Raw genomic sequence first — 24,925 nt, 5'->3', positions numbered from 1 at the left:
TTCTCTGCAGCTTGAGGTCTTCAAACCAATTTTGAGGATTTCAATAACTCTGTCCTGGGTTAGGGGTTGTTATAAAATTGGATGGGTGGGGTTCTGTGGCCTGCCTTGTGCAGGAGGTCAGACTAGATGATCAGATTGGTCCCTTCTGACCTATGAGTCTATGAGTCAGCACGATAGGCAGTGGACTCAGCATACCAGCAGCATAATCATTGCAAAGTGTTTTATAGGCCTCATGGCAAAAAAGAGTTTTGAGGATTATGAGCAAGTTCTGAGGATGTTTACAGGGAGAACCTGTTCAAAATAAAATCTCAGCCTGTCTCTTACGTGCCATCATGGATATCTAGCAGTCAGCTCAACCTCATCAGGGCTAAAAGACAGCGCTTAGTGGGAAGAGCTTGTGGGGAGGGGAGACTACCTCCTTCCTTGATCCCTGTGGATAACACCACTATCCTGCCCGTCACTCAGGCCCGTAACCTGAAAATGATCTTTGACTCAGACCTCTCTCTAAGTCCTCACATCCAAGCTACATCTAAATCTTTCAGATTCTTTCGGCATAACATCTCAAAGATATGGCCTCTTGTAGCCATTCATACAACTAAAACTCTCATCTCAGGTCTCGATTACTGGAAAATCCTTTTCTTTAGCCATGACAAACTGTTTTGCCCCTCTCCTATCCATATTGAATGCTACTGGATAGGTCATTTTCCTAGCTCATCACTCTGTCTAGGTCACCTCCTGTCTTTGAACCCTTTGTGCTTTCTCCCACGCTGCCCCTCATGTCTGGCAGTAGTATTTATTATACACTAATCAGGGTAATGGTAAAATAGTCTCTTCTGCAGTGGTCTTTCTGAGCTGATGAGTAATAGTACTGTCTCTACATACATTCTTTGCACAAAGGAATGGGCAATCAGTTCACCCCAGCTGTGTTCAGGAAGAGTTTTAAAATCATACCTGTGACTGTAACACCCTAAGCACAGTATCTCGAGGCCCAGATGGCACCCACAAGTCTAGATTTTCTTATAGAACTTGGTCACTTCTATCTTCTCTTCCCCTCCCTCACACAAAAAAAAACAAACAACAACAAAAAAAATCCTAAAACAAACCACTTTATCATCTCTGTTAGCTGGGTTCCCTGTGCAGAGACAGCTTATCTTGATCTGTTCTCCATTAGTCCACCCAGTTCTTCCCAGGGCTCTGCTCATTATCACATGATCTCTCCCAAAGAAGACTCCTGCTCCGCAAAGAGCTTACCAGTGTGATCTTTTGACTACCTCAGCAGGAGATGGTCTCCTTTGTGGATGATAACCATTAGCATATGGTAGGCATATAAGAAAATTCCTGAGCATTATGTCTCTTTGGCCAAGGATGCTAATTTAGCACCAAGAGCAGATTATCCCAATTTCATCATTAGTGCTGTTTTACGATTCAAGTGTCTGACTACATAAAGAATTATTCAAATAGAGTCTAACAGAACTATCAAGAAGTATGGTTAGCACAGAAACTAAAATATCTTGTCTGTTCAAAGGACTCAATACTTCTTACCTGAATCTCTTCAGTTTCATCCACCAGGAGGAAACTTGCAACCTTTTCTGTCATCTTCCTCCTCTTGGTCTCCTCATCCATCCCTTCCTCCTCTTCCTCTTGGGGTTTGCTACCATGGTACATGGTAATTGGGTGTTTCCTTTTGTTTCCCCCAGCATGCATCCTCTTCTGACACTCCACGCATAGGTTTATTTTGCACATCTGGCACCTCATTGCTGCCCTCTGCCTGGATCCTGTGGCACTGTTGTGCACTATATTCCCATTGGCACCCTTGCAGTTGTCGCAGTAAGGGACATGGCCAGGTCTTATACGGGTCCGTTCATGGTTTCGCAGCCTTTCCTGCCTGTGCAGCTCTTCTTCACAGCGCTGACATTGCAGGGTCCCACACTCATCGCACTCAAAGACTGCTTCATCCGTCCCGCTGCAAACATAACTTTCCTGACACAGGAGTGCTGTGTTCAGTCCCTTCTCTGCTGTTTGAGCATGAGCACTCATCGTCAGCTTTTTTTTTTTACTTTGTATTTATCTGATCAGTTGTTTTGTTGTTTTTTTAAATGGAAAGGTATACAGGTTTTCAAGAGCTTCAGTTGTAAAATTAATCTGTCTTCACAAGGACAAGAAGCTGCAAAAAGATACTTTGGATTCTTAACTTTATAAACAATGTAATGACTGCTCCTGTAAAGATTTGTACCAGCCTGAACACTGAATCTCTTCCTCCACCCCAAAAAAGGTTTATTGATACGTAAAGTGCAGATGAAGTGTTCTCTCTGTAAAATAACCTTAAATGAGATTGGTTGTTTCAATTGCTGATCCACAGGGTTTTCTCCTTAACTTGAAGCTATAGTTTCAGCGATATAGAGAAATCAGACTGGGGTATTTCAATAGACAGGTTCAAATGTTTCCCTGGAACACCTGTAGCCGAGGGAGGGAAAAAAGATGAATTTTAATTAGTAACATATGATCTTAAGAAGAAATGAGTTAACCTTAGAAATGCACAGTGCAGAGCATTGTATCCCTAGAAAATACACTAGTCTCTCCCCACAGTTAAGCTCCTCCCTCAGAGTTCACAGCACTCCAGGGACTTTCCTGATCTGCTTTCCCAAAGAAGAAATTATCCTTGTATGCTCAGCCCTGTCATTCTGGATACAAAATCTAAGTTATTATAACCACAATGATGTTTGTTTGTATGCTGCATACGCATAGTATTTCCAAAATAAGGCTACTAAAACAAATAACTGCTACATGTACATTGCAGATCAACTAGTCTTTGTCTGAACACACTTGTTTACAGTTGCCACCCCATATACAAAGCCTATCATGACTAAGTCAGCTAACTTGTCATTTAAAATGTATTTGAAAAACAAACAACTTTTTAAAAATTTAAGCTGACTGATTACATTTGTGGCCTGATTCTTCACCTACCTTAAATCAAAACAATCAACTACTTTTTTTCTTGTTTAAAGCAATAACTTATTAAAAATGTCATCAATGATAGGGCGAGAGGGAGGTGCCAAGGAGGGTTAAACTGCACCTATACACTGTTTACACTTGTGACTTGATCACTCCAAATATAGAGCTAAAATAAATGTTTTCTTTAGTCACTTCACAGTTCTTTAAACGATTCTACATTTACTAAATAACAGCAGTATCGGCTGTTTGCCTGCTCATACTTTCACCATTCGCCTACCTTAAACCAAACTAAACAACATTTTGTCATTTTAAACAGTTTTCTAAAAAGCAGTAATTCTTTCTGTTAAACAATAACAACACTATCATCAGCAGGCGGATTTGCGAGGGGGATAGGATATACTGTGCCTAGGAACAAAGAAGGCCCCCCCAAAGGGGACTCCATGACCCAGTCTATTGTTTACAAAACAGCGGGCACCTTCCTCCTCCTCTTCCTCCCTGCAATACTTAGTAACTGAGTCAGGTCCCAGCCGCCTCTTCTTCCTTCTCCTCTCAGCAGCCTGGGGGGAGTCTGCCCCGCTCCCCGACCACGTTGAGGTGTAGCCCCGGGATGGCTGTGTCAGCCCCCCAGGCAGGCTGACTGCCCCCGCGGGGTGCCTGTGCCAGTTCCCCAGCTCCTCGCCTCCGTCTCCCCTTGTTGTCAGAGGGGATCAGCTGATCGCAGGGAAGGAACTTCACGCTTATTTTTTCGCCGCGAAGACAGGAAGGTGAACGCGGAAGAGAGCAGAGGGCGCCCAGGCACGCCGGGAGCTGTAGTACTGGCGCTTCCGCGCCGCGCCCTCATGCCTGCGGAGCCACGGGCAGACTGCAAGTCCCAGGGTGAGCACCGCGGTACCAGGAGCCGCCGGCCCGCACGGGCGGCCGGGAGTTGTGGTTTCCAAGGCCGGCTCTGCACCGCCCGCAGAACGTGTCTGGGGGTGGTGGGGTGAAGCCGGGGCGGGAGAGTGACTTGCGCAGGGGTGAGCGCATGGATTGGTGACCGGGGGGGAGCTTGCGTCGTAGCGCGCTTTATCTTAGGGACTGTGCTGACGTTTTGTGAGGGGGGTGGTTGATTTGCCTTCACCTTGTTCTCATGCTACTAGTGGTTTCCAGCGCCGGCTCTAGCAATTTCGGCGCCCCAAGCAGGGCTGCCCGCCGCGGAGGGTCCGCTGGTCCCGCGGCTCCGGTGGACCTGTGGCAGGCGTGCCTGCGGATGCTCCACCGGAGCCGCGGGACCAGCGGACCCTCCGCGGACACGCCTGGCCTGCGGGAGGTCCACCGGATCCGCCTGCTGCCCTCCCGGCAACCGGCAGAGCGCCCCCCGCGGCGTGCCGCGGAGCCCACTCTGGTGGTTTCCTCACTCGTACTGTCGTAATCACTCGTTGAAAGAGCTCCCTCACCCCCACCCCACTGCTTCTCAGGTTGGGTTACCACAGTTTTCACATGGGAGTTACACTCAGAAGTGTGTGTGCTGCTACTGGGCTTTTCACTAGGCCCCTGGGGTCTGGGTTTTTCCTCCCACTCCTCTCTCAGAGCCAGGAGGATACAGCCTTTTCTGCTGATATTGTCTTAGCATTGCACATACTTTCAGGATCCTCACTGATGACTCAGTAACACACACAAAAGCCTGCTCTCCCACTCTAGCAGCAAAGCTGAAGTGGAAATTGGCACCAGTTCAGATGGGACCCTATCTCTGGTGGTAGGTCAAGAAGTGGAGAAAACTGGCAGCTTGCCCCGCCTTCTTTTCATTTCCAGTACTGGGTGGGGGGAAGCAATTTATGGCTCATTTTCCACCACCACTTCAGTATCTTGAGATCTTGCAAATAATTAGGTCTTCTAGAAGATGGAGAAACTTTTCTAGATTTGATTTTGACAAAGAGGGAGGAACTGGTTGAGAATTTGAAAGTGGAAGGAAGCTTGGGGGAAAGATCATGAAATGATAGTTCATGATTCTAAGGAATGGTAGGAGGGAAAACAGCACAATAAAGATAATGGATTTCAAGAAGGCAGACTTCAGCAAACTCAGAGTTGGTAGGTAAGATGCCATGGGAAGCAAATGTAAGGGAGAAAAGAGTTCAAGAGAGCTGGCACTTTTTCAAAGAGAAATCATTTAAGGTACAAGAGCAAAGTATTCCACTGTGTAGGAAAGATAGGACATATGGAAAGAGACCAACCTGGCTTAACCAGGAGCTCTTCAATGATCTGAAACCCAAAAAAGAGTCCTACAAAAAGCGGAAACTAGGTCAAATTACAAAGGATGCATATAAATAAACAATGCAAACATGTAGGAAAAAATTAGAAAGGCCAAGGCACAAAATGAGATTAAACTAGCTAGAGACATAAAAGTAACAAAAAAAATTCTACAAATATACTAGAAGCAAGAGGAAGACCAAGGACAGGGTAGGCCCATTACTCAGGGGTGGCGGGAAACAATAACAGGAAATAGTAGAAGTGCTAAATTACTTTTTTGCTTCAGTTTTCCCCAGAAAGTTTAGTAGTGCTTGGACATCTAACATAGTGAATGCCAGTGAAAATGAGGGAGGATAAGAGGCTAAAATAGGGAAAGAACAAGTTAAATAATACTTAGATAACTTAGATGTCTTCAAGTCACTAGGGCCTGATGAAATACATTCTAGAATACTCAGTGGCTCAGATATTTCCTCAATCAGCTTCTTATCGATTTATCTTTGAAAAGTCATGGAAAATGGGTGCGCTTCCAGCAGACCGGAAAAGGGCAAATACAGTGCCTATCTATAAAAAGTGGAATAAAAACAACCTGAAGAATTACAGACCAGTCGTCTTAACTTCACTGCCCCAGCCCCTGAAAGATAATGGGGCAAATAATTAAGCAATCAATTTGCAGACACCCAGAAGATAGTAAGGTGATAAGGAACAGTCAGCATGGATTTGTCAAGAATAAATTGTGTCAAACCAACCTAATTGCTTTCTTTGACAGGGTAACAAGCCTTGTGAATGGGAGGGAGTAGATGTGATATATCTTGACTTTAGCAAGGCTTTTGATACTGTTTCACATGACTTCATAAACAAACTAGGGAAATACAACCTAAATGGAGCTACTATAAGGTGAGTGCATAATTGGTTGGAAAACTGTTCCCAGAGAGTAGTTATCAGTGGTTCACAATCAAGCTGTAAAGGCATATCAAGTACAGGGATCAGTTTTGGGTCTGGTTCTGTTCAATATCTTCATCAGTCATATAGATAATATGGCATAAAGAGTACACTCACAAAGTTTGTGGACGATATCACAAACTGTTTGCCAGAAGCTGGGAATGGGTGACAGGGGATGGATCACTTGATAATTATCTGTTCTATTCATTCTCTCTGGGGCACCTGGCATTGGCCACTGTCAGAAGACAGGATACTGGGCTATATGGAGCTTATGTTACCAAGATGGGAGGGGGTTGCAAGTGCTTTGGAGCATAGGATTAACATTCAAAATGATCTGGACCGGGGTGGGCAAACTACGGCCCGTGGGCCACATCCGGCCCATAGGACCATCCTGCTTGGCCCCCAAGCTCCTGGACCGGGACGCTAGCCCCTGGCCCCTCCCCCACTGTCCCTCTTTCCCCGCAGCCTCAGCTCACTGCTGGTGCAATGCTCAGGGCGGCAGGGCTGGGAGCTCCTGGGGCAGCGCAGCTGCAGAGCATGGCCTGATCCAGTGCTTTATGCTGTGTAATGGCGGCAGCATGGCCTGGCTCCAGCTGGGTGGCACAACTGTAGCGCCGCCAGCCACCAGTGCTCCAGGCAGCACAGTTAGGGGGCAGAGAGGGTTGGATAGAGGGCAGGGGAATTTGGGGGGGTGGTCGGGGGGGGAAACGGGGTTGAATGGGGGCAGAGGTCCTAGGGGGCAGTCAGAAAGGAGGCGGGGGTTGGATAGGGTTCCAGGGGCAATCAGGGGATGGGGGGGTGGATGGGGCAGGGGTCCCAGAGGGGCCATCAGCGAACAGGAGGGGTTGGATGGGGCAGGAGTCCCGGGGAGGGCAGAGGCCTCCACCAGCCCCTCCCATAACCAGCCCTCCATACAATTTATGAAACCTGATGAAGCCCTCGGGGCAAAAAGTTTGGCCGCCCCTGATCTGGTCAAACTGGAGAAATGGTCTGAAGAAAACAGGATGAAATTCAGAACGGACAAATGCAAAGTACTCCACTTAGGAAGGAACACATACCAAATGGGAAATGACTGCCCAGGAAGGAATACTGCGGAAAGGGATCTGGGTACAGGCGCCAACTTTTAAAAGTGCTGGGGAATGCTCAACCCCTGGCTCCACCCCAGGCCCTGCCCCCGCTCCACCCCTTCCCCCAAGGTCCCACCCACACCCCACCTCTTCCCACCCTCCCCCTTTGTGCCCAGTTCCACCACTCCCCCGAGTGCACCGCATCCTCACTCCTCTCCTCCTCCTCCCCCTCAGCTTCCTGCAAACCGTGAAACAGCTGTTCGTGGTGGGTGGGAGGCATGGGGGGAGGAAGGGGAAGGTGCTGATCTGCGGGGCCCGCCAGCAGGTGCAAGGCATGGGTGGATGAGGGAGAGCTGATAGGAGGGCTGCCGGTGTGTGCTCAGCACCCACCATTTTTTCCCTGTGGGTGCTCCAGCTCTGGAGCTGGCTTCTATGGAGTTGTCGCCTATGGATGTGGGGGTCAGAAGGAGTACTGCAGAAAGGGATCTGGGGGTCATAGTGAATCACAAACTAAATATGAGTCAACAGTATAACACTTGCAAAAAAAGCAAACATAATTCTGGGATGTTTTAGCTGTACTGCACGCTGATTAGGCCTCAACCTGAGTATTATGTCTGGTTCTGGGTGCCACATTTCAGGAAAGATGTAGACGAATTGGAGAAAGTTCAGAGAAGAGCAACAAAAATGATTAAAGGGCTAGAAAACATGACCTATGAGGGAAGATTGGATTTGTTTACTCTGAAGAAGAGAAGACTGAGAGGGGAAACGAGAACAGTTTTCAAGTACATAAAAGGTTGTTACGAAGAGGAGGGAGAGAAATTGTTCTCATTTACCACTGAGGATAGGACAAGAAGCAATAGGCTTAAACTGCAGCAAGGATGGTTTAGGTAGGACATTAGGAAAAAGATCCTAGCTGTCAAGGAATTAAGCACTGGAATAAGTTGCCTAGGGAGGTTGTGGAATCTCCATCATAGGAGATTTTTAAGAGCAGGTTAGACAAACATGGTCTGGATAATACTTAGTCCTGCCATGAGAGCAGGGGACTGGACTAGAAGACCTCTCGAGATCCCTTCCAATTCTATGATTCTATCCTAATGACCATCTGAGGAGCACTGGATGCAGTTCTCGCTGAGCCTGCCAATGTTTCTCAGTAGATTGGCTGCTGAAGAGTGATGGGAATGTTCTCAATAATGGACTCTTCCCTCTTTCTTTGTGTTTGTGGAGAAGAAGAAACTCTTGCTAAGTGGTTGGGCCAACTTTGTTGCTGAGTTTTGGCAATCTGGTAACATGCATGTTACTAAAGTAACTAATATATCTTATCCATCTTCATGGTACTGGGCCTCTAATTTGTTCCACTTTTTTTTTTTTTTAAAGCATCTTCAACACAAGCATTTCAAAAGATTTTACAAATCTGTATTAGTGTAGCCTAGGGTTGCCTGGTCGAAAAGGGACCCTGGCGGCTCTGGTCAGCACTGCTGACTGGGCCTTTAAAAGTTCAGTCAGCAGTGCTGCAGGGCTAAGGCAGGCTAGTCCCTACCTGTCCTGGCACTGTGCTGGACCCTGGAAGGTCCAGATTCTAGGCAGGGGGGCTATGGGGCTCCACGTGCTGCCCCTGCCCCAAGCACCAGCACCGCACTCCCATTGGCCGGAACCACAGCCATTGGGAGCTGGGGTGGGGCACAGCCTGTGGGCAAGAGCAGCATGTGGTGCCTCCTGGGCCCACCACCCCTGTGTAGGGCCTGGACCTGCTGTACGCTTCTGGGGTGCAGCGCAGAGCCAGGACAGGCAGAGAGCCTGCTTAGCCCCACTGCGCCACTGACCAGGAGCTCCCCAAGGTAAGCCCATGCCCCAACCCTCTGCCCCAGCCCTGAGACCCCCCCCCCAAATCCAGAGCCCCTCCTGCACCCCAACCCCTCATCCCCAGCCCAGAGCCTGCACCTCCAGCCCAGAGCCCATACCTCCTCACACCCCAACCCCCTGCCTCAACCCACAGCCCCCTCCCACATCCCGAATCCCTCAGCCCCCCAGGCTGGAGCCCCCTCCCACACCTTGAACCTTGCATTTCTGGCCCCACCCTGAAGCCCGCACCCCTAGTTAGAGCCCTCACCCCCTCCCGCACCCCGACCCCCTGCCCCAGCCCACTGAAAGTGAGAGAGGGTGTGGGAGAGTGAGTCACTGAGGGAGGGGAAATGTAGTGAGCGAGGTGCAGGGCATCAGGGAAGAGGCAGGACAGGAGGCAGGGCCTTGGGGAAGGGGAGTGGCTAGGGTTTCAGTTTTGTGCGATTAGAAAGTTGGTAACCCTAGTTTAGCCTCAGTACCATCATGAGGTAGGCAAGTAGGTATTCCTCCCACTTTTCATATGAGAAAACTGAGGTACAGACAGGGTAAGTGATTTGCCCAGTGTCCCACAGGGAGGCTCCAGGAGAGCTGGGAAATACAATCCTGGTCTCCAAACTCCCAGTCCTGTGCCTTAACCACAGATCAATTTTTTCTCCTTGGTTTGCATAGAGAGATGGATTATCTTACCATTGCACTTCATGTAGTGAACTTTAGTCACAATTTTACTTTGGAAGGACCATGATTACCCACTACTGGAAAGTGGCATACTCTCCATCTTCAAAGTGGTGTTCACAAACACTTTCAGCATCCATGTCCATGAAAAGCCTACTCTCTCTTAAATGCAGGTAAGAAGTGCTCTGCTACTTGGCCTCCTTGGTTTGCTTATACACAAATATCATCCAGATGATACTGAAATGCATAAATGGGTTGGCTTCAGTGATGTTTAACTCACCTATGATATCATCTGCATGATAACTGGAACTGTGTCAGGAGCCCATGTTGCAACACATATGAGACCTTAACAGTGTTCTTGATCATGCTCAAGCTTTGGATCTGTCCAAGACTTTAACACATTTCAGGGATGTTTTGGAAGCACGTAAGGTCACATCTATGCTACAAATAAGGAAATGCGCTTTAACTGTGTCAGCAGACAACTATATTGGAACTAGAATACCACTCCTCCACCCCCAACCCTCCCAGTGATGTAGCTCTTCATATAGCACAATGGAACCTAAGTCTGTTACGTACTGGTAAGCTCTGTGCATGTGCATCTGCGGTTTCTCCATTTCCCCCACCCCCATCAATCACAATTTGGTCTAGAGATTTACCAGAGAAGAGAATAAACAACTAGAAGAGTAGCATAATGATTAAATGTCTTATTGTTCCATTTCAAAATCCAATGGTAATCTGTTTGCAGTCCACTGTGTAGTTGATAGTCTGTAGAGATAGTGAATCAAATTTGTGGAAGAATATCAATATCGACTCCAGTTGCTGAGCCAAATGTCTTCAAATAGCAATTGGAAAATGTTTTGCAGCTGGATGTTAGGCACAGCATACACACGCAGGGGTGAGAGGGGAAACTTTCAAATCTCACAAGACTATTCACAGGAAAGCTAGGAATTGTTATACCAGATGAGATCAATGGTCCTACTTAGTCCCATATCATGTTTCTGACAGTGGCCAGGACTTCATATTTCAGAGAATGATTTAAAATCCTTATGGTCAATGGACAACTCTGGCTGTACAGGTTAGTTGTGTGGATTAGAAAAAGTTGTATTGTTGCCTTTTAATTTTACTGGGCATCCCTTTGCTCTTCTACTATAGGAAAGATGGTAAATAGGGAAGCCTGATTTATCTTCTCTATACCGGTCATTATTTTAGATACCTCTATTACATTATCCAGTGTGGGCTTGGTCCTGGGCCCGGTGACTTCAGTTGTGCTGGATTCTGCACCAAAGTGGCTGGATTTAGGCTGTTACGTGACAGTCATTTTATAGTCATGCCTCAAGTGCTCTGGGTGCTGGCATGGCTGGAAACAGTTTGTTGCTGTTAGTGTTGGAAGAGGACTTTGCTATTGTCAAGCTCCACACCCAAAATATATATATCCTCTTTTCATCCTAACTGCATGTTTGGTGACTGTGATCCTTGAATCATCTTGTCTGACACTGAAAAAACTTCAGTTCTTTTATTTTCTATTCATACCATCCATCTTCTTGCCATTGCTGTTTATGTCCAGTCTCTTACATGGCTAACTCCTGAAAGGGTATGAGCATCCATACAGAAAACAACTTTAAAAGCATAAACAGACCTCATTTCTGTACTTGCCTGCTCTTGTAATATGGCGTTTCCCTCATTCTTCTGGCTATATTAAATCATTTTACTTTACTTTTTTTTTTCTTTTCAGAATCCAGATATTCTTGAATGAATAGGGTCTCCAAATATCAAATCCTCCATATTTGATGATCAACCTTCCACCTGTCCTGATTAGCTAGTTCCTGTTAGAACACTGATTTTTGGTAGTTGCCAAACTTCTTTAAAAGAATGTGTAGATATGAAAAACCACTGTCAAATACCATAGTTAAAAACTAGTTTTATACTTTAATTTCAAGTGTTTTAACAGTCTCTTAGAAGACTGAAAAGAATTAATTATAAAAAGCAGTGCAGATAAACTAATGTTAAATAATATTTTGGTGCTTATTGCTTATATGGTAAGATATACTGTGATGCAAATTTTAGACTATTCAGACTTGTAGTGAAAGAGGAATTATGGCAGGCTTGCTAGTATACACAGCAAGGAGAGTGTGGAATGACTGGAGCACATTCCCAGCTCGGCACTGACCTCCTGCATGACCAAGGGCTTCTCTTTCTGCTTCAATGGCTTAATCTCATAAAAAGATGATAAAACTTCCCTACTTAACAAAAATGTTTTAAGTTTAAGGTTTAGTATTGAATATTAAGTGATGTATCCTTGCAGGGTGGGGTGGGGAGGCGGGGAAGGTATTATAAATGGACAAGGATTATTTCACCCATTTTACAGATGGGGAAATGGATGCACTAAATTTAAGGGATTTAGTCACCTGAATCCCTTAATTTAATTCAATTAAATTTGGACACAAAAGCATGGTGGGGCAGGTAAAGAGGAACAATACAACCATTGGTTGTGAGGGAGCTGTGCCACTAGGGAAGAATGGGAATGGGGTTAAATCAATGTAGACGTCGCAGGAGCTACAAAGGTAGCAACATTTTTGTCTTCTTGATCACCAATGCTCTATATCTTTAAAGCCCCCAATGCCTTCCCAAACCCTCTTTCACTGAGGGAAGCATTGGAAAGAATCTCTTCAAGGTGAACTGTGACAATTCCAAGATCTTCTGTCCCCTTCCTTGAAAACCAATGCATAGGCTCTATTTGAAGAAAACAGACTGTAAACAGTTCATTATTGTTTGTTTATAATGTGTGTGAGAGAGTGCAATCTACTCGTTGATTGTTGACTGCAGCTTAGAAAAAACATAAGGATTCACCTATATTTCACCGAAACAAAGACTTTCCTTTAATTCAAGGATTTTAGAGTAAAGGACTTGAGTTCTAGTGCTGACTTTACATTTGGAAAATGTTACATTGCATATTTCAGAAACCACCTTAACTCTGCACTTTGTATAGCTGCCCACCATCTATATAACAGATAGTAGTATACTTATAACAACCACAATTTCAAAAATAGAATTAGAAATTCAATACATTCTGCAGGTAAGTTAACTCTCTTTTCTTTGATAACTAAGTAATGTACAAGGCTGTGTTGAGCAAAGTATTCTGGGACCTATAGCAAGTAAACATAAAGTGGATTGGGATAAACCGAATATGTGATTGGCATCTGGAAGGTGTGGTCTCTGACTCACAAAGGAAGGATGAATAGCCAACATATTCGGCTAGGTTTGAGAAAGATCATTTTTATAATATTGGAATAATGGGTGAGCAGGTGGATGTGGGAAGGAAATGTTGCTGAACTCTATACTTGGACAATTTACATGGTTTCTTGATCGGAGAGACTAGTTGGGATGGGGGAGGGTGGAGTCTGGGGTCTAAATAATTAAGATAAAGTAAAGAGCAATAGGCAGATGTCTATGGCTAATAATGAATGGGTGAACTGGTGTCTGTGTAGATCAAAATACCATGGATTTCTTAATAAGGGTCAAAATGGGGATAAATTACAATTGTCTTGTGAATTATTAGTATCTCTGGAAGTGGTATTGTGAATTTTGATTTTAATTTTTTTTTCAGAAAGACTATAGTCTCAAAAGGAGTAAGCAACAAGCTGTGATCTGAGACCACAAGATGGGAGCCAGGAATTTAACGTTTCTCAGTCCTGCCTCTCTTTCTTCTTGTTTTCCCATCTGTAAAATGAAGATAAGATTTGTCTGCCTCACAGATCTACTGCATGGATAAATTAATGTTCATAAAACATTTTCTAATAGTGCTAGATACTGCAACTGTTATATTTGTATTTATTAGTAAGGCTGCAAGTCTGTCACAGAGGTCACAAATTCCGTGACTTTCTGGTATCTCTGAGACTTCTGCTGGGGCCAACCACATTGGCCACTGCTGGGGCAGTCTTGGTCCACTGCGGCCCCCACCCAGTACCAGCAGGGGTCCTGGGCCGCACACTGACACTTGCTCCACCAAGCACCAGTGGGGGTCCTGGGCCATGGGCCACTGCCCCCTCTGCATCAGTGGAGGTCTCAGGCTGTGCGCTGCTCCCCCCCGCCCAGCACCCGTGGTGCCCTCAGGCCATCCTCCCCTACCCAAGAGCATCTGCAGCACCCCCGGACCACCCCTGCCCCAGAGCACCCAAGATTTAGTCAGGGGTATATAGTACAAGTCATGGATAGGTCACAGACCATGAATTTTTTTTTTTACCCTCCATGACCTCTCCATGACTTTTACTAAAAATACCTGTGACTAAAACATAGCCTTATTTATTAGTCATGGGGAAGTATAAATTGTAGCTAATCTATGTATTATCCTATTTAAATTAACAGCCTATAGTAAATAAATGTTACTTCTAAAAGTCAGGTATTCACAAAACAGTGTACTACTGCCAAAATTGTTCAGCCTTGTACATTATGCAAATCTATAATTCTCTTTACTAATAATTTATACAAATCTAATGGGAACAGCTTAAAGGGAAATGGTGCGCTAGACTGATGTTTTCACTGGCCTGCTGGCTGCTCAGGAGTATGTGTGAAACAAGTTAGTGGACTCAGTTTGGTATCTCATTGCTGAATGTTCCAACCTGCTGCCACAATTGACAGTCTTGTTAGCAGAAGACAAGAAGTAAATGTGCTGTCACAACTGAAATATTGTCTCAGCCTCTACAAGGCAGGCCAACAAAAACTGGCAGGCTCTCTGTGAAGGCTATTGTTCATCTAGAATATCTGGCAAATTTCTCCAGTATTGTGTTTGTAACAAAATATATGAAATAGATTTCTTCATAGGACAGCAACTTTGCCCCAAGCATTACTCTCTTCATTACTTGTCTGTTATAGGTATTAACCTATACTCTCCTGAAAATTGTCTTGAAGCCTCCTTTCTCACTATTGCAACATTGAGTAAACTGACCACTACAAAGCAGCTGTAAATTTGTAGCATGAGCACCCTCTGCTCTCTTTGACTTGAGGCACTAGTTGTATATACAACACTCGCTGTGAACGCTGCCCCCCTTGACTTGAAAGTGGGTGGACTGGATTGGCCATAGAATCATAGAACTGGAAGGAACCTTGAGAGATCATCTAGTCCAGTCCCCTGCACTCAAGGCAGGACTAAGTATTATCTAAACCACCCCAAGTGTTTGTCTAACCTGCCCTTAAAAATCCCCAATGATGGAGATTCCATGATCTCCCTAGGCAATTTATTTCAGTAATTAACCACTCTGACAGGAAGTTTTTCCTAATGTCCAACCTAAACTAAAGCTCTGGGTGAGGAACTCACAACCCAAGGTATACTCCCTTCTGCACTAACCAGTTGCACCACTGTAGGTGCTTGTTAGAAAATGCCTCCCTGCATTGGGTCAAACCTGGGTCAATTGCTTGGAAAGGAGCTATTCTCACCACTATACCACCAATGCATCCGTCTTTTGGCCATGATCCTGCAAAGACTTGTGCTTATCTTTATGTATTGTGTATATAATCCAATAAAAGCTTTAAAAAGAAATAGGGCGGTAGGTTATGCCTTTTTTTATTTATGTGACATGAGCTGAATTATTGTGTAAAACATTCTCAAATTTATGCTTACCGTGGCCCAGCTTTTAATAGTCTATACAAGACAAGCTCTTTCCTCCTCTTCATGCTCACAGGTAAAATCATAGAATATGTTCGACTAGCAATGTCATGTTATCTTCCTGGTAACTACAGTAATTGCCTACAGGGGAACATAGTCTGGGGAGGGGACAGCGTTTTGTATTTTTAAATGTAATTTTTGCGCTTTCGTTGCTGACAAGGGGCCAGGGAAGCCAGCGGCATGCGCCTTTCTCGCCCCGTGGGCCCCACCAGCAGGAGCTGCCGTGTGTTACACCAGTAGGTCCTGGATGGCTCATGGCAATGGGGCGACGCTGGCACCCGGCAGGCAGGGCGGATGATAGGTGCTGCTATACTGAGCCGCGAGGCGGGGAGGGGGACGCCAACCCCCTGATGCTTTTGTGTTAGGCAGGTGAGACGTCAGCACTCCGCGGCCACTTGACCTCAAGATGGCGATTCTAGTAAGGGTCAATCAATTGGTTACCGCTCCTGGCTGCCCCCAGCAAAGATGGCGCCGGACGTCCCTTTTTTCCCCTACGCCCTTCTAGCCCTCGCCACTCTATGGTAAGACGCGCTTTGTGCCTCTGTGCACATAGCGCGGGCGTTCTGTCAGAACTCCCAGGATGCCTCTATGATCGGGCGGCGCGGTGCAGGCCGGGACGCTGGCGGAAGGGTGGCTCACGTGACCCCCAGGACAGCACGGCGGCGCGCCTGGTTCTGCGCGGTGTGTTCGCGGCCTAGAGGCCCCCAAGCCTGGCGGAGGCGGCGAGCGGGACAGGCCTGCCCCATCCCCGGCTGGCGCGTGCAGGAGAGGCTGAGGCGGTACCCTGGACGCGGCTCCTGCCCCTCAGGGAAGGAGGGTGAGTCCCGGGGGCAGGTGGGGAGAGAAGCCGCCATCGGCGCCCAGCCGCCCGCCCGCCCAGGGAGGAGGCGCGATTCCCACCCCCCCTCCGGGTGCGCGAGGAAACCCCGCTCCCCATCCTGGGGAGAACCCGCCCCCTTCACCGAGGACCACGAGGGGGCTGCCCAGCGCCGGGGGTGGGGGCTAGTCTCGCACTGGGGTGTCCATCGGTGTATTCCCTCCCCACCCCGAGCAAGCGGCGAGTCTCTGCCCTATGAGAGGGGGAGGCGGGGACGCCCCCTTCGCTGAACGGTAGGGGCTACCTGCCGTCCTCTCGCTTGGAAACGCGGAGCGTAACCATCCATTCCCTCCCCCTCCATGGAGGGGGGAGGCATCTCTTCGTCCCCACTGCCTGGCCCTGTGTAGTGAGTGGTGTTAGCTACATGTTTCAGCGTAGGCTACTTAGCACATAGTCTGGCCAAAACCCATGGTGTTTTAAGAATATGCTAGTTGGCTGTGGATCCCACTAGGATAGATCAAGACTGACTAATTTGCTTTTTAAACTGTATTGGTTTTCATGATGTCTACACTGGTAAAATGTATTATGAGAGAACATTTTAACTAACATGATGTGAAATGTGATTTTGAAATGTGGGCAAGGACATTCATATTCAAAAATATCTTAGCTGGCTGTAATTAACAAAACTTTGAACCTGACTCTCGGGAGTCTAGCATTTTAAAAGTTTTGATAAGAATATTTTTAAACAGCACTTGTTTCCCTGAATACGTCTACACCATCTCTGAGAAGGAGGCTTTCTCTGTTAAAAGGGAATAGTCTTCCCTTCATTTTAGTTAAAAATGGGGAGTCTGTATCAACTTCCTCCACACATGCATGCTTTCTGGCTGTATCACTTTGTGAGGCGAAGATAAGCCAGAGGTGGGCAAACTATGGGCCGCATCCGGCCCATCAGGGCTTTGGATCTGGCCCAAGGGATTGGCAGCCCCGTGGCTGTGCTGCAAGCAGCTAGCACCACATCCCTGTGAGCTCTGTGTGCTGTCCTTGCTTGCAGGCACCGCCACTCCCATTGGCAGGGAACGTGGAACCATGGCCAATGAGATCTTTGGGAAAGGTACCCACAGGCAAGGGCAGTGCTTGGAGCTCTCTGCCTTAGCCCTGCTGTGCACTGCTGCTACCCTGGAGCCACTCAAGTGGTGCTGGGCAGGAGCCCTCACCGCAATCCTTCCCGCACCCCAACCCCCTGCCTTGAGCCCCCTCCTGTACCCCAAATCCCTACCCTGAGCCCCCAACCGCCTGCCCTAGCCCCAACATTCATGGCCCTGCATGCAATTGCCCCACCCAGATGTGGCCCTCAGGCCAAAAAGTTTGTCCATCCCTGAGATAAGCCACGACCACCAGTGCAGTGCAATAAGTGAGAAAGTTAAGGTTCTAGACATAGTCAGGCCTTGAGAGAGAGAAGCCTAAATCATAGTCTTTTGTACTTTTTGTGAGGGCCAGACACCCTCTCAGTAGTTGTTTTGCAAATAGTTTTCTGGGTCTTCATGCTCCTCTCTAAAGATTTCCTGAGAAAGAAGGCGCACTGGATGTGGTAGCCATAGCCACACAGAGGAGATATAATCCTGTTGCTGAGGAATCCTCCCATTCTCAGGATTGGGGTACAGGCAGGCCCCTCATTGGCCTTAACAAATTGGAGCTTTGTATGGGCACAACAAGTTGCAGAATCAGGGGCTAAACAGTAAAGTGTGTTGCAATGAGAGGCAGGGCATGGAGGGAAAAGTAATGGGAAGGATAATGGCTATCTGCTGTTTTGGTTGTGTGTGCTGCCTCTTGGGCCGCCTTTGCCTGCATAGAAGGTGAAAATCCACACCCCTGAGTTACGCAGCTATATTAAACAAAATCACAGTATGCCAAAAATATAACAGAACCTCAGAATGATGGCAAATTGTGGTTTTAGCTGTGTTCTTCTTCAAAATAGCTTAAAATTCTATAATGAGGATTGTGTTGCCCTAATTTAGACCCCACTCCTGCATACATTGAACTTAATGGCAATACTGACCAGAACAATTTTCTTTTTTCAGTTTCCTCTTCCAGAGGTCATCCTGTTCTGCAGTCTTTTTGATATTTTTCTTGCTAACCTGTACTGTTAAGTGAAATGAAAAATGTGCAAATTATTTGAGGACAACATATAAAAAAGGGCTTTTATTCATTCTTTGGCAGTGGTGCTACTTAGGACTAGACATTGAAGACTCCCATAATCAGAATTGTCTAAAGTTTTTCACCCTAGGAGTTTGCTTGTTTTAGAAAGTATTTAAAACATGGATGTGATGAAAAGACTGCAGATTTTTAACAAAATACAAGGTAACATAGTATTCAAATCACCAGCAGAATATTTGTAACATCCTATTAATTTGAGCAATTCTGATATAATTTACAAGCCTCACCAGCATAATTCTGCAACCAGCTGTATATAAAATTAGACTTTCAGTAAAGCATTCCAGGTTGGAGTCCAGACAAAAAAACCTACTAAAGTATATATTGGAATATGTCTGCATGTGCACCAGATTTTGCCTAAGACTTGAACAAACCAAGCTTAAATTTCTGATTGGTTAACCAAACTGTAATAGAAGAATTTTCCAAAGGTGAATCGCACCAACGGCATTTCCTTATTTCAGAAACTGCTTTCTTATTTGCCTCATGTTTTGCCAAAAAATCTCCTTACTGTAGACTAAATATACAGACTTTGAGATGCTAAAGGACAGTATTGGAGGAATTTTGGAGGTGAGGTAAAATCAGAGTTAAAATGGAAATAGCCAGAACAGCCTTGACCATGTCATTGCTACTTTGATGACATAATATGCATCTTTAACTTCAAATATATATTTTTAAAAATTAATCACGTCACACAGCTGGTAAGAGTTGAAGGTTCTGTAATTCTGTGCTACAACTGATGTTACTAACACCTTGTGTAGTGCAGCCTTAGTTTAACATTCAATGTTCTAATTCACTGTTGCATGAGAAATACAGACTTCTGAATGCTGTTTTTTAATAGGTTTTTAAAACAATTTTTTAGTTACCTTTGGAAAGGAAACTACATGTTTTGCTCAACCTGATTTTGAAAAGACCAATATTAAAACAAATGGAAAACTATTCTGGGAACTAATGCTACTAGTGTCAAAACTTATTGTCCTCAAGATGTTATTTCTGCAAGGAGGCTTAGTTGCCAATTTAATAAAAAATTAAAGATGTCCTTGATTGATTTAATTACATTACTGATTCTAGTAATGAGAAATTCATGATCTACTTAAACAGTCCTGTCTGCTCACCCACCATTATTAAAAATATATTCTATATAAAGTTCAGAAGTACTCTGAATAATTGAAATTTTAGTTTCTTTAGCCACAGAATGTGAACATGGCATCAGCAGTGCAAGCTTCCCATGCTTCCTTGCTAATATGCTGGAACCGTGATGCAGTGGAAGTGCTTGGTAATGACAGTAGTACAGCCTCCACATTATTTCAGTATTTGGAATGGCATCACTTGTGATGGTGACTTCAGTGTTGCAGACACCTATTCTCCAGGTATTGAACTCTGGACTCTAATCACTGACACATTTTGTGTAGGCTCAGTTTCATTCAAAGTCCTACTATGTTAATGCATTAGTGAAAGCCACCTGTAACTTTGCATAAGGTAATATAAAAATAAGAGCTATAATATACACTTGTAAATTCTTCTCACTTGTGAAAATGTATTGCTATCATTTAAGTGCTTACTTCACACTTTTTCTTAACACTTTGGAGAAATCTGAAGTTTACCATATACCTATTGAGTGGACAGGAGCTTGAAAAATTTATCAGATCCAGAAAGCTAACCCTACTAGTTGTAAGCCAGTATGAAAGGGCAGCACCTGGTGAGAAGCTCCATATCCCAACTGCTAGGATGCCTACTAGGGTGTTCTCTCTGGACTGTGCTTGGATGCTCGTATCTTTCTGTATTAGCCTTTGGTTTGTGGGTTGCCAGCTGTCTAATCACACAAACCTAAATATCCCTTCCTTGAGGCCCCACCCCGCTCACTCCATCCACCCCTCCCGGTCGCTCCTCCCACCCTCACTCACTTTCACTGGGCTGGGGTTGGCAGTTGGGGGTGGTTTGGGCTCTGGGCTGGGGTTGAGGGGTTTGAAGTGTGGGAGGGAGCTCTGGGATGAGCCTGGGGCAGGGTGTGGGTGCAGGAGGGAGTGCAGGATGCAAGCTCTGGGAGGGAGTTTGGGTGCAGGAGGGAGCTGTGGGCTGGGATGGGGGTTGGGTTGCAGGCTCTGGGAGGGAGTTTGGGTGTGGGAGGGAGCTCAGGGCTTGGGTAGGGGATGGATGCAGGAGGAGGTGTGGCATGCAGGCTCTGGCTGGGAGGCGCTTACCTCGAGTGGCTCCCAGTTGGTGGCGCAGTGGGGCTAAGGCATGTTCCCTGCCTGCCCTGGTCCTGTGCCTCTCCCAGAAGCAGCTGGCACATCTTTGCGTCCCCGGTGGGGGGAACGGGGCTCTTCCCATGCCTGCAAGCGCCACCCCCACAGCTCCCATTGGCTGAAGTTTGTGGCCAATGAGAGCTGCGGGGGCAGCACACGGAGAACTTGCGCCCCCCAGAGGCCGCAGGGATGTGCCAGCTGCTTTTGGGAGCATCGTGAAGCAGGGCAGGCAGGGAGTCTGCTTCAGCCCCACTGCGCTGCCAGACTTTTAGCACCTAAAATCTCCTGGTTTGGCTTCAGTAGCTTCCAAAAGATAGGGTGTAATTCTAGGAGAATCCTGGCAAAACCTGGATGGAGGGTTGGCAACCCTAACAATTAACTTGAACCACCAAAGCTCTTCTGACTGATAGAAGGGAGAAGGAGCACATGCCTTCTTCTCTCCCTCATCTAAGAGTTTACTAATTGTTGTTGGAGAAATCCTGCTACTCAATTCCTTCTCTCTGGTTCTTGCCACACACACACCCCCCAAAAAAACCCCAAAAACCCACCCCCAAAACAAAAACTCCAAACAACCTCCTAGCTTCTTCAAGATGTGCCTTCCCTTCACTGAGAATAGCTTCAGTGTCTGTATCTACTTCTGCGCTTCAGAGCTCTCCTTAATACCCCTAGAATGAAACTGACATCTTCGTCAGTTTCACTCTTCCAAGGGAATTTTACACTGCGGCAGAAAAAACATCCTATTCTCTTTAACTTCATTTTACTGTTGCATGTGAAAGCTATGGATAGCAGAGGTACTGGAGCTCTCTCTACACACTCAGGACTATGTAATTGAATTGATTCACGTTAGTGAAATCTTTTCAAGGGCTAGAAACGTGTTCCTTTTTTAAACAAGTTTAAATTTGGTGAATTTTTCAAGCTGTGAAGATAGCAACACATTTCATTCACTGTAGGCCTAGATATGAAAATTTGTAAACCCTGTCTGTTCCTTAACAATTGTTTTTTATTCATGTTGAGGGTTAAAGGTTATTCCATTGAATGCTAGGTTTTGCTTTGATTTTGATCAAAAACAAAGCTTAACCTATATGGACATATGAGCCTCCAGCTCATTTGGAACAAATCTGGGTCCAATAGTTCTTTCCTGCCCTCCTTCCCCAAAACTGTCTTTATGTATCCACATACGGAGGAGTCCCTTTGTTCGGACCTCTCCTTTCCTGGGACCCTGGGAAGTGATTGCTTGCAAGGATGCATATGATGCATTTGGCTTTTGGTTAGGAAAGTACACAACTAAAAAAACCTAGGTGGAGAAGGGACTCTCCTTATTCTTCCACCCCAGAAGTCTTAGATGTTAGTAGTATTTCAGCTATTTTAAACTGCTACATCAAGTGTATGTGACAGTAGATTTTTGATCCGCAGAGCTTAATGGCAAAAGGGACAGCAATGAGAGAGCCATAGAAAGGAGAGGCATGCTAAAAAAAACTGAACAGTAGAAAAGTTTGTCTGTTTTGTGTGATGTAAGTATAGCTTAGATCTTATAAATGTGGGAATACTTCTGTTTGCTTCCTGGTTCATCCACCACTTCAGACCTTGTATCACAGATATATTTTACCTTTGCTTGTGGTGGGAAGAGCTAGATGCCCTTTGACCAGTTAAAGGGACATTGTCTCTACTTGAATCTTTTGTTAATTGGCTAACTTAAAATACTACACTTGCATAGTGCTCCATTTTAACCAGTAGGAACTGAACTTTAAAAAATAGCTGCTTTTTTTTTTCCTGCTCCTGCTTAGAGGTATATTTGATGTGAGCTCAAGAGTAACACCAGCAAATATGCTTGGACGCACTGCCCCGGTGTACACGCCTGCTTATTTCCATAGTTCTTCCAGACTCTGTGAAAATAATCTTGGTTCTGAAATCTAATATCACATGTAACTCCTTCCTCGAGGTCTCTCTGTATCTCTTGTTATGGTAGGATAGTAGTATTAGCTTTTAGTGCTAATATCCTAGCACTGCCATGTTTTCTGCTTGCTTCTGTGTGTGGAAGGTACTCCTAGGCCCAGTGGCTCTTGTTTCGTGCACCTCTCTGCTCCAACATGAGTGGAGTATAGATAGTGTTTCTTGTTCCTCATACATCTAGCTCTTGCACCATTCACACGCAGACCTATTTCCTGCTCATTCTGGCTCCTGCACTTGGGCAGGCACCATCCCACTCCAAATTATCTCTCTGTAACCAACTCTTGCTAAATGAAATCCATTTTTAAAACTGGACAAAAAACATACCTCCTGCAGGATTGGAACCCTGTTGATTCAGGGATAGGGCTGAGTCTGGCATTCTGACTTAGTGGTACCCCATTTACTTAAGAATATAGGCTCATGATAGGGTAATTGCATGGTAATAGCTACTGATGCGTTAATGTATGAGACTTTTTTTACTCAAGCAGATAACATGCAAATAATGCTGATAAGCATATGGGGTTTTTTGTTTTTTTTTTAATACCAGTTTTGTCTGTAAAGACCAGATATTTGAATAACAAGCTAGATTACTTTTTAGATAGTTTCAGCGCTATCTTAGCAATTATATTCACAACTATTATTAAACTAAGAGTATATACCTCCCTTCTGTTTTGGTAGGAGGTGTAAACACTTTTCAGACTGTAAGTAGTCTCTTGTAAGTGTGTATATATAGATCAGTGGTCCCCAATGCGGTGCCCCGCGGGCACCATGACGCCTGCCGGGGCATTTGTGTGCACCCGCCTAGTGCCCAGCAGGGGAGAGAAGCCGCGGCCCCGCGCCTGCCAGGGACAGAGAACTCCGGGGCTGCAGGCTTCACTGTATGTTAAAGTAAGAATAGTAAATATATTTGGACCAGCAGTTCAACAATGTTTAACTTTTTTAAAATAAATAAGATGAAAGCTGTATTTTACTTTGTAAAAACTCCATAATTTTTCTTACAGGTAGATAAAGAGCAAATTCACATGGTAAGGTGAAAGAGTAATTGCCGAATAATTTAATTAATACCTTTGACATGTAAAATTACCCTTTTTATCTTATGGATTCATATATTATGTATATTAAATATGATGTTTTTCGTATTTAATGTACAAATACAAAATAAGCCTTGAAAAACTGTTGGCGCCCGCCACTCTCTTCTGAAAACATGAATGTGCTACTGGCCACAAAAAGGTTGGGGACCACTGATACAGATAGTGAATGTGTCTGAATAGTGAATGTGTTTTAGAATGTTCTTTATTATGGGTAGGTAGCATGCTAACTCTTCAACTCATCAGCTGCCAGCCAAGTTGAACCAACAAACGTAGGAACTGGCAAGTTAAAAATAGACCGGAGAACTCTCTGTATGCCTATCAACTCTCTGTGTTCACAATTAGGAATTTTCCTGGTGTTTGTCCCATTAATGGATATTACTTTTAGCAAAGTGTCAGGAAATCCTGATTCTGACCCTCAGTAACTTGACTCACAAACATCTAATACATTACCACTTCATCTGTGCAGGAGAGCTAGTTGGCTTATTGCAAAACTTTATTCTGAAATTATTTTTTATTTTAGATATTGGAAAAGTAACTCCTGTGGGCATATTGTATTTTCTCTGAGCTCGTTAACTACAAACAGTTCTTTGTGAAATGTTTGGCATAAAGAATTAGTTTAATCTCTTGCATCTGTCCATCCTAAAAGGCAGGACTTTCATGTTTAATAATAGCACTATTAGAAAAGAAGTCTTCCACTACTGCTTTGTTATTGCTTAATTGGGGAAAAGAAAACTAAAACTGAAGTTTGCATTTCCAACAGGCAGTCCCTAAAAGGATGAAAATCAGAGTTAGTGTGGTGATTATCAGTTCACTCCACTTTGAATAGATGATGTTTTGAGGCTATCTTTTTTTCCCAGATTGCTGCTGCAAGAATGTCTTTTCCACCTCACTTGAATCGCCCTCCTATGGGAATCCCAACACTTCCACCTGGGATTCCACCTCCACAATTTCCTGGTTTTCCTCCACCTGTACCTCCTGGTAAGTGATGTTAGCAAGTAGAACCACCATGGAACCAAGTGAATTTTTCCTGTACTAAATTTTAAACCTTTTGTATTCAGTCTTGCACTTCTGCAATTGCATACAGGTATTTTAAGGCTGAAGACCCTATTTATCCATAGAGATTTATCCATAAACTTCCTATTGTTATGCCCAATGTTTCTCTGACCAGAAATTAAAACTTCTAGAGTGAGAATAGCTCAGTTTCTGTGTCTAGTTATTCCTCATCCTCTCCATTGAGATTGTCTCCTAATGTCATTTGTTTG

General features: G+C 45.1%; 2 protein-coding genes and 1 long non-coding RNA gene across 4 annotated transcripts in view; 2 read left to right on the top strand and 1 right to left on the bottom strand.

Annotated features, from left to right (window-relative positions):
• ZFYVE1 (zinc finger FYVE-type containing 1) overlaps positions 1-3,703 on the bottom strand; it is a 35,676-nt gene extending 31,973 nt beyond the window's left edge. Inside the window, 2 exon segments of the mRNA XM_030559646.1 lie at positions 1,529-2,454; positions 3,428-3,703. Coding sequence (XP_030415506.1) covers positions 1,529-2,037 — 509 coding nt within the window. The 5' untranslated portion in view covers positions 2,038-2,454; positions 3,428-3,703.
• A 37-nt stretch (positions 3,704-3,740) lies between these two features.
• On the top strand, positions 3,741-13,503 carry LOC115650158. The gene is made up of 2 exons (XR_004000024.1): positions 3,741-3,828; positions 13,300-13,503. It is a non-coding gene; the product is annotated as an uncharacterized LOC115650158 (long non-coding RNA).
• A 2,488-nt stretch (positions 13,504-15,991) lies between these two features.
• Positions 15,992-24,925, top strand: part of RBM25 (RNA binding motif protein 25) — a 38,545-nt gene continuing 29,611 nt past the window's right edge. For both annotated transcript variants that reach the window (XM_030559645.1, XM_030559644.1), the window contains exons 1-2: positions 15,992-16,171; positions 24,521-24,641. In XM_030559645.1, the coding sequence (XP_030415505.1) occupies positions 24,536-24,641 (106 nt within the window). In that variant the 5' untranslated portion in view covers positions 15,992-16,171; positions 24,521-24,535. The remainder of the gene's footprint in view (positions 16,172-24,520; positions 24,642-24,925) is intronic.

Source organism: Gopherus evgoodei, chromosome 4 (assembly GCF_007399415.2).
Source record: "Gopherus evgoodei ecotype Sinaloan lineage chromosome 4, rGopEvg1_v1.p, whole genome shotgun sequence".
Taxonomy (NCBI): Eukaryota; Metazoa; Chordata; order Testudines; family Testudinidae; genus Gopherus; species Gopherus evgoodei.
The sequence above is the reverse complement of the archived record's forward strand: the minus strand, read 5'-3'. Positions and strand labels throughout refer to the sequence as shown.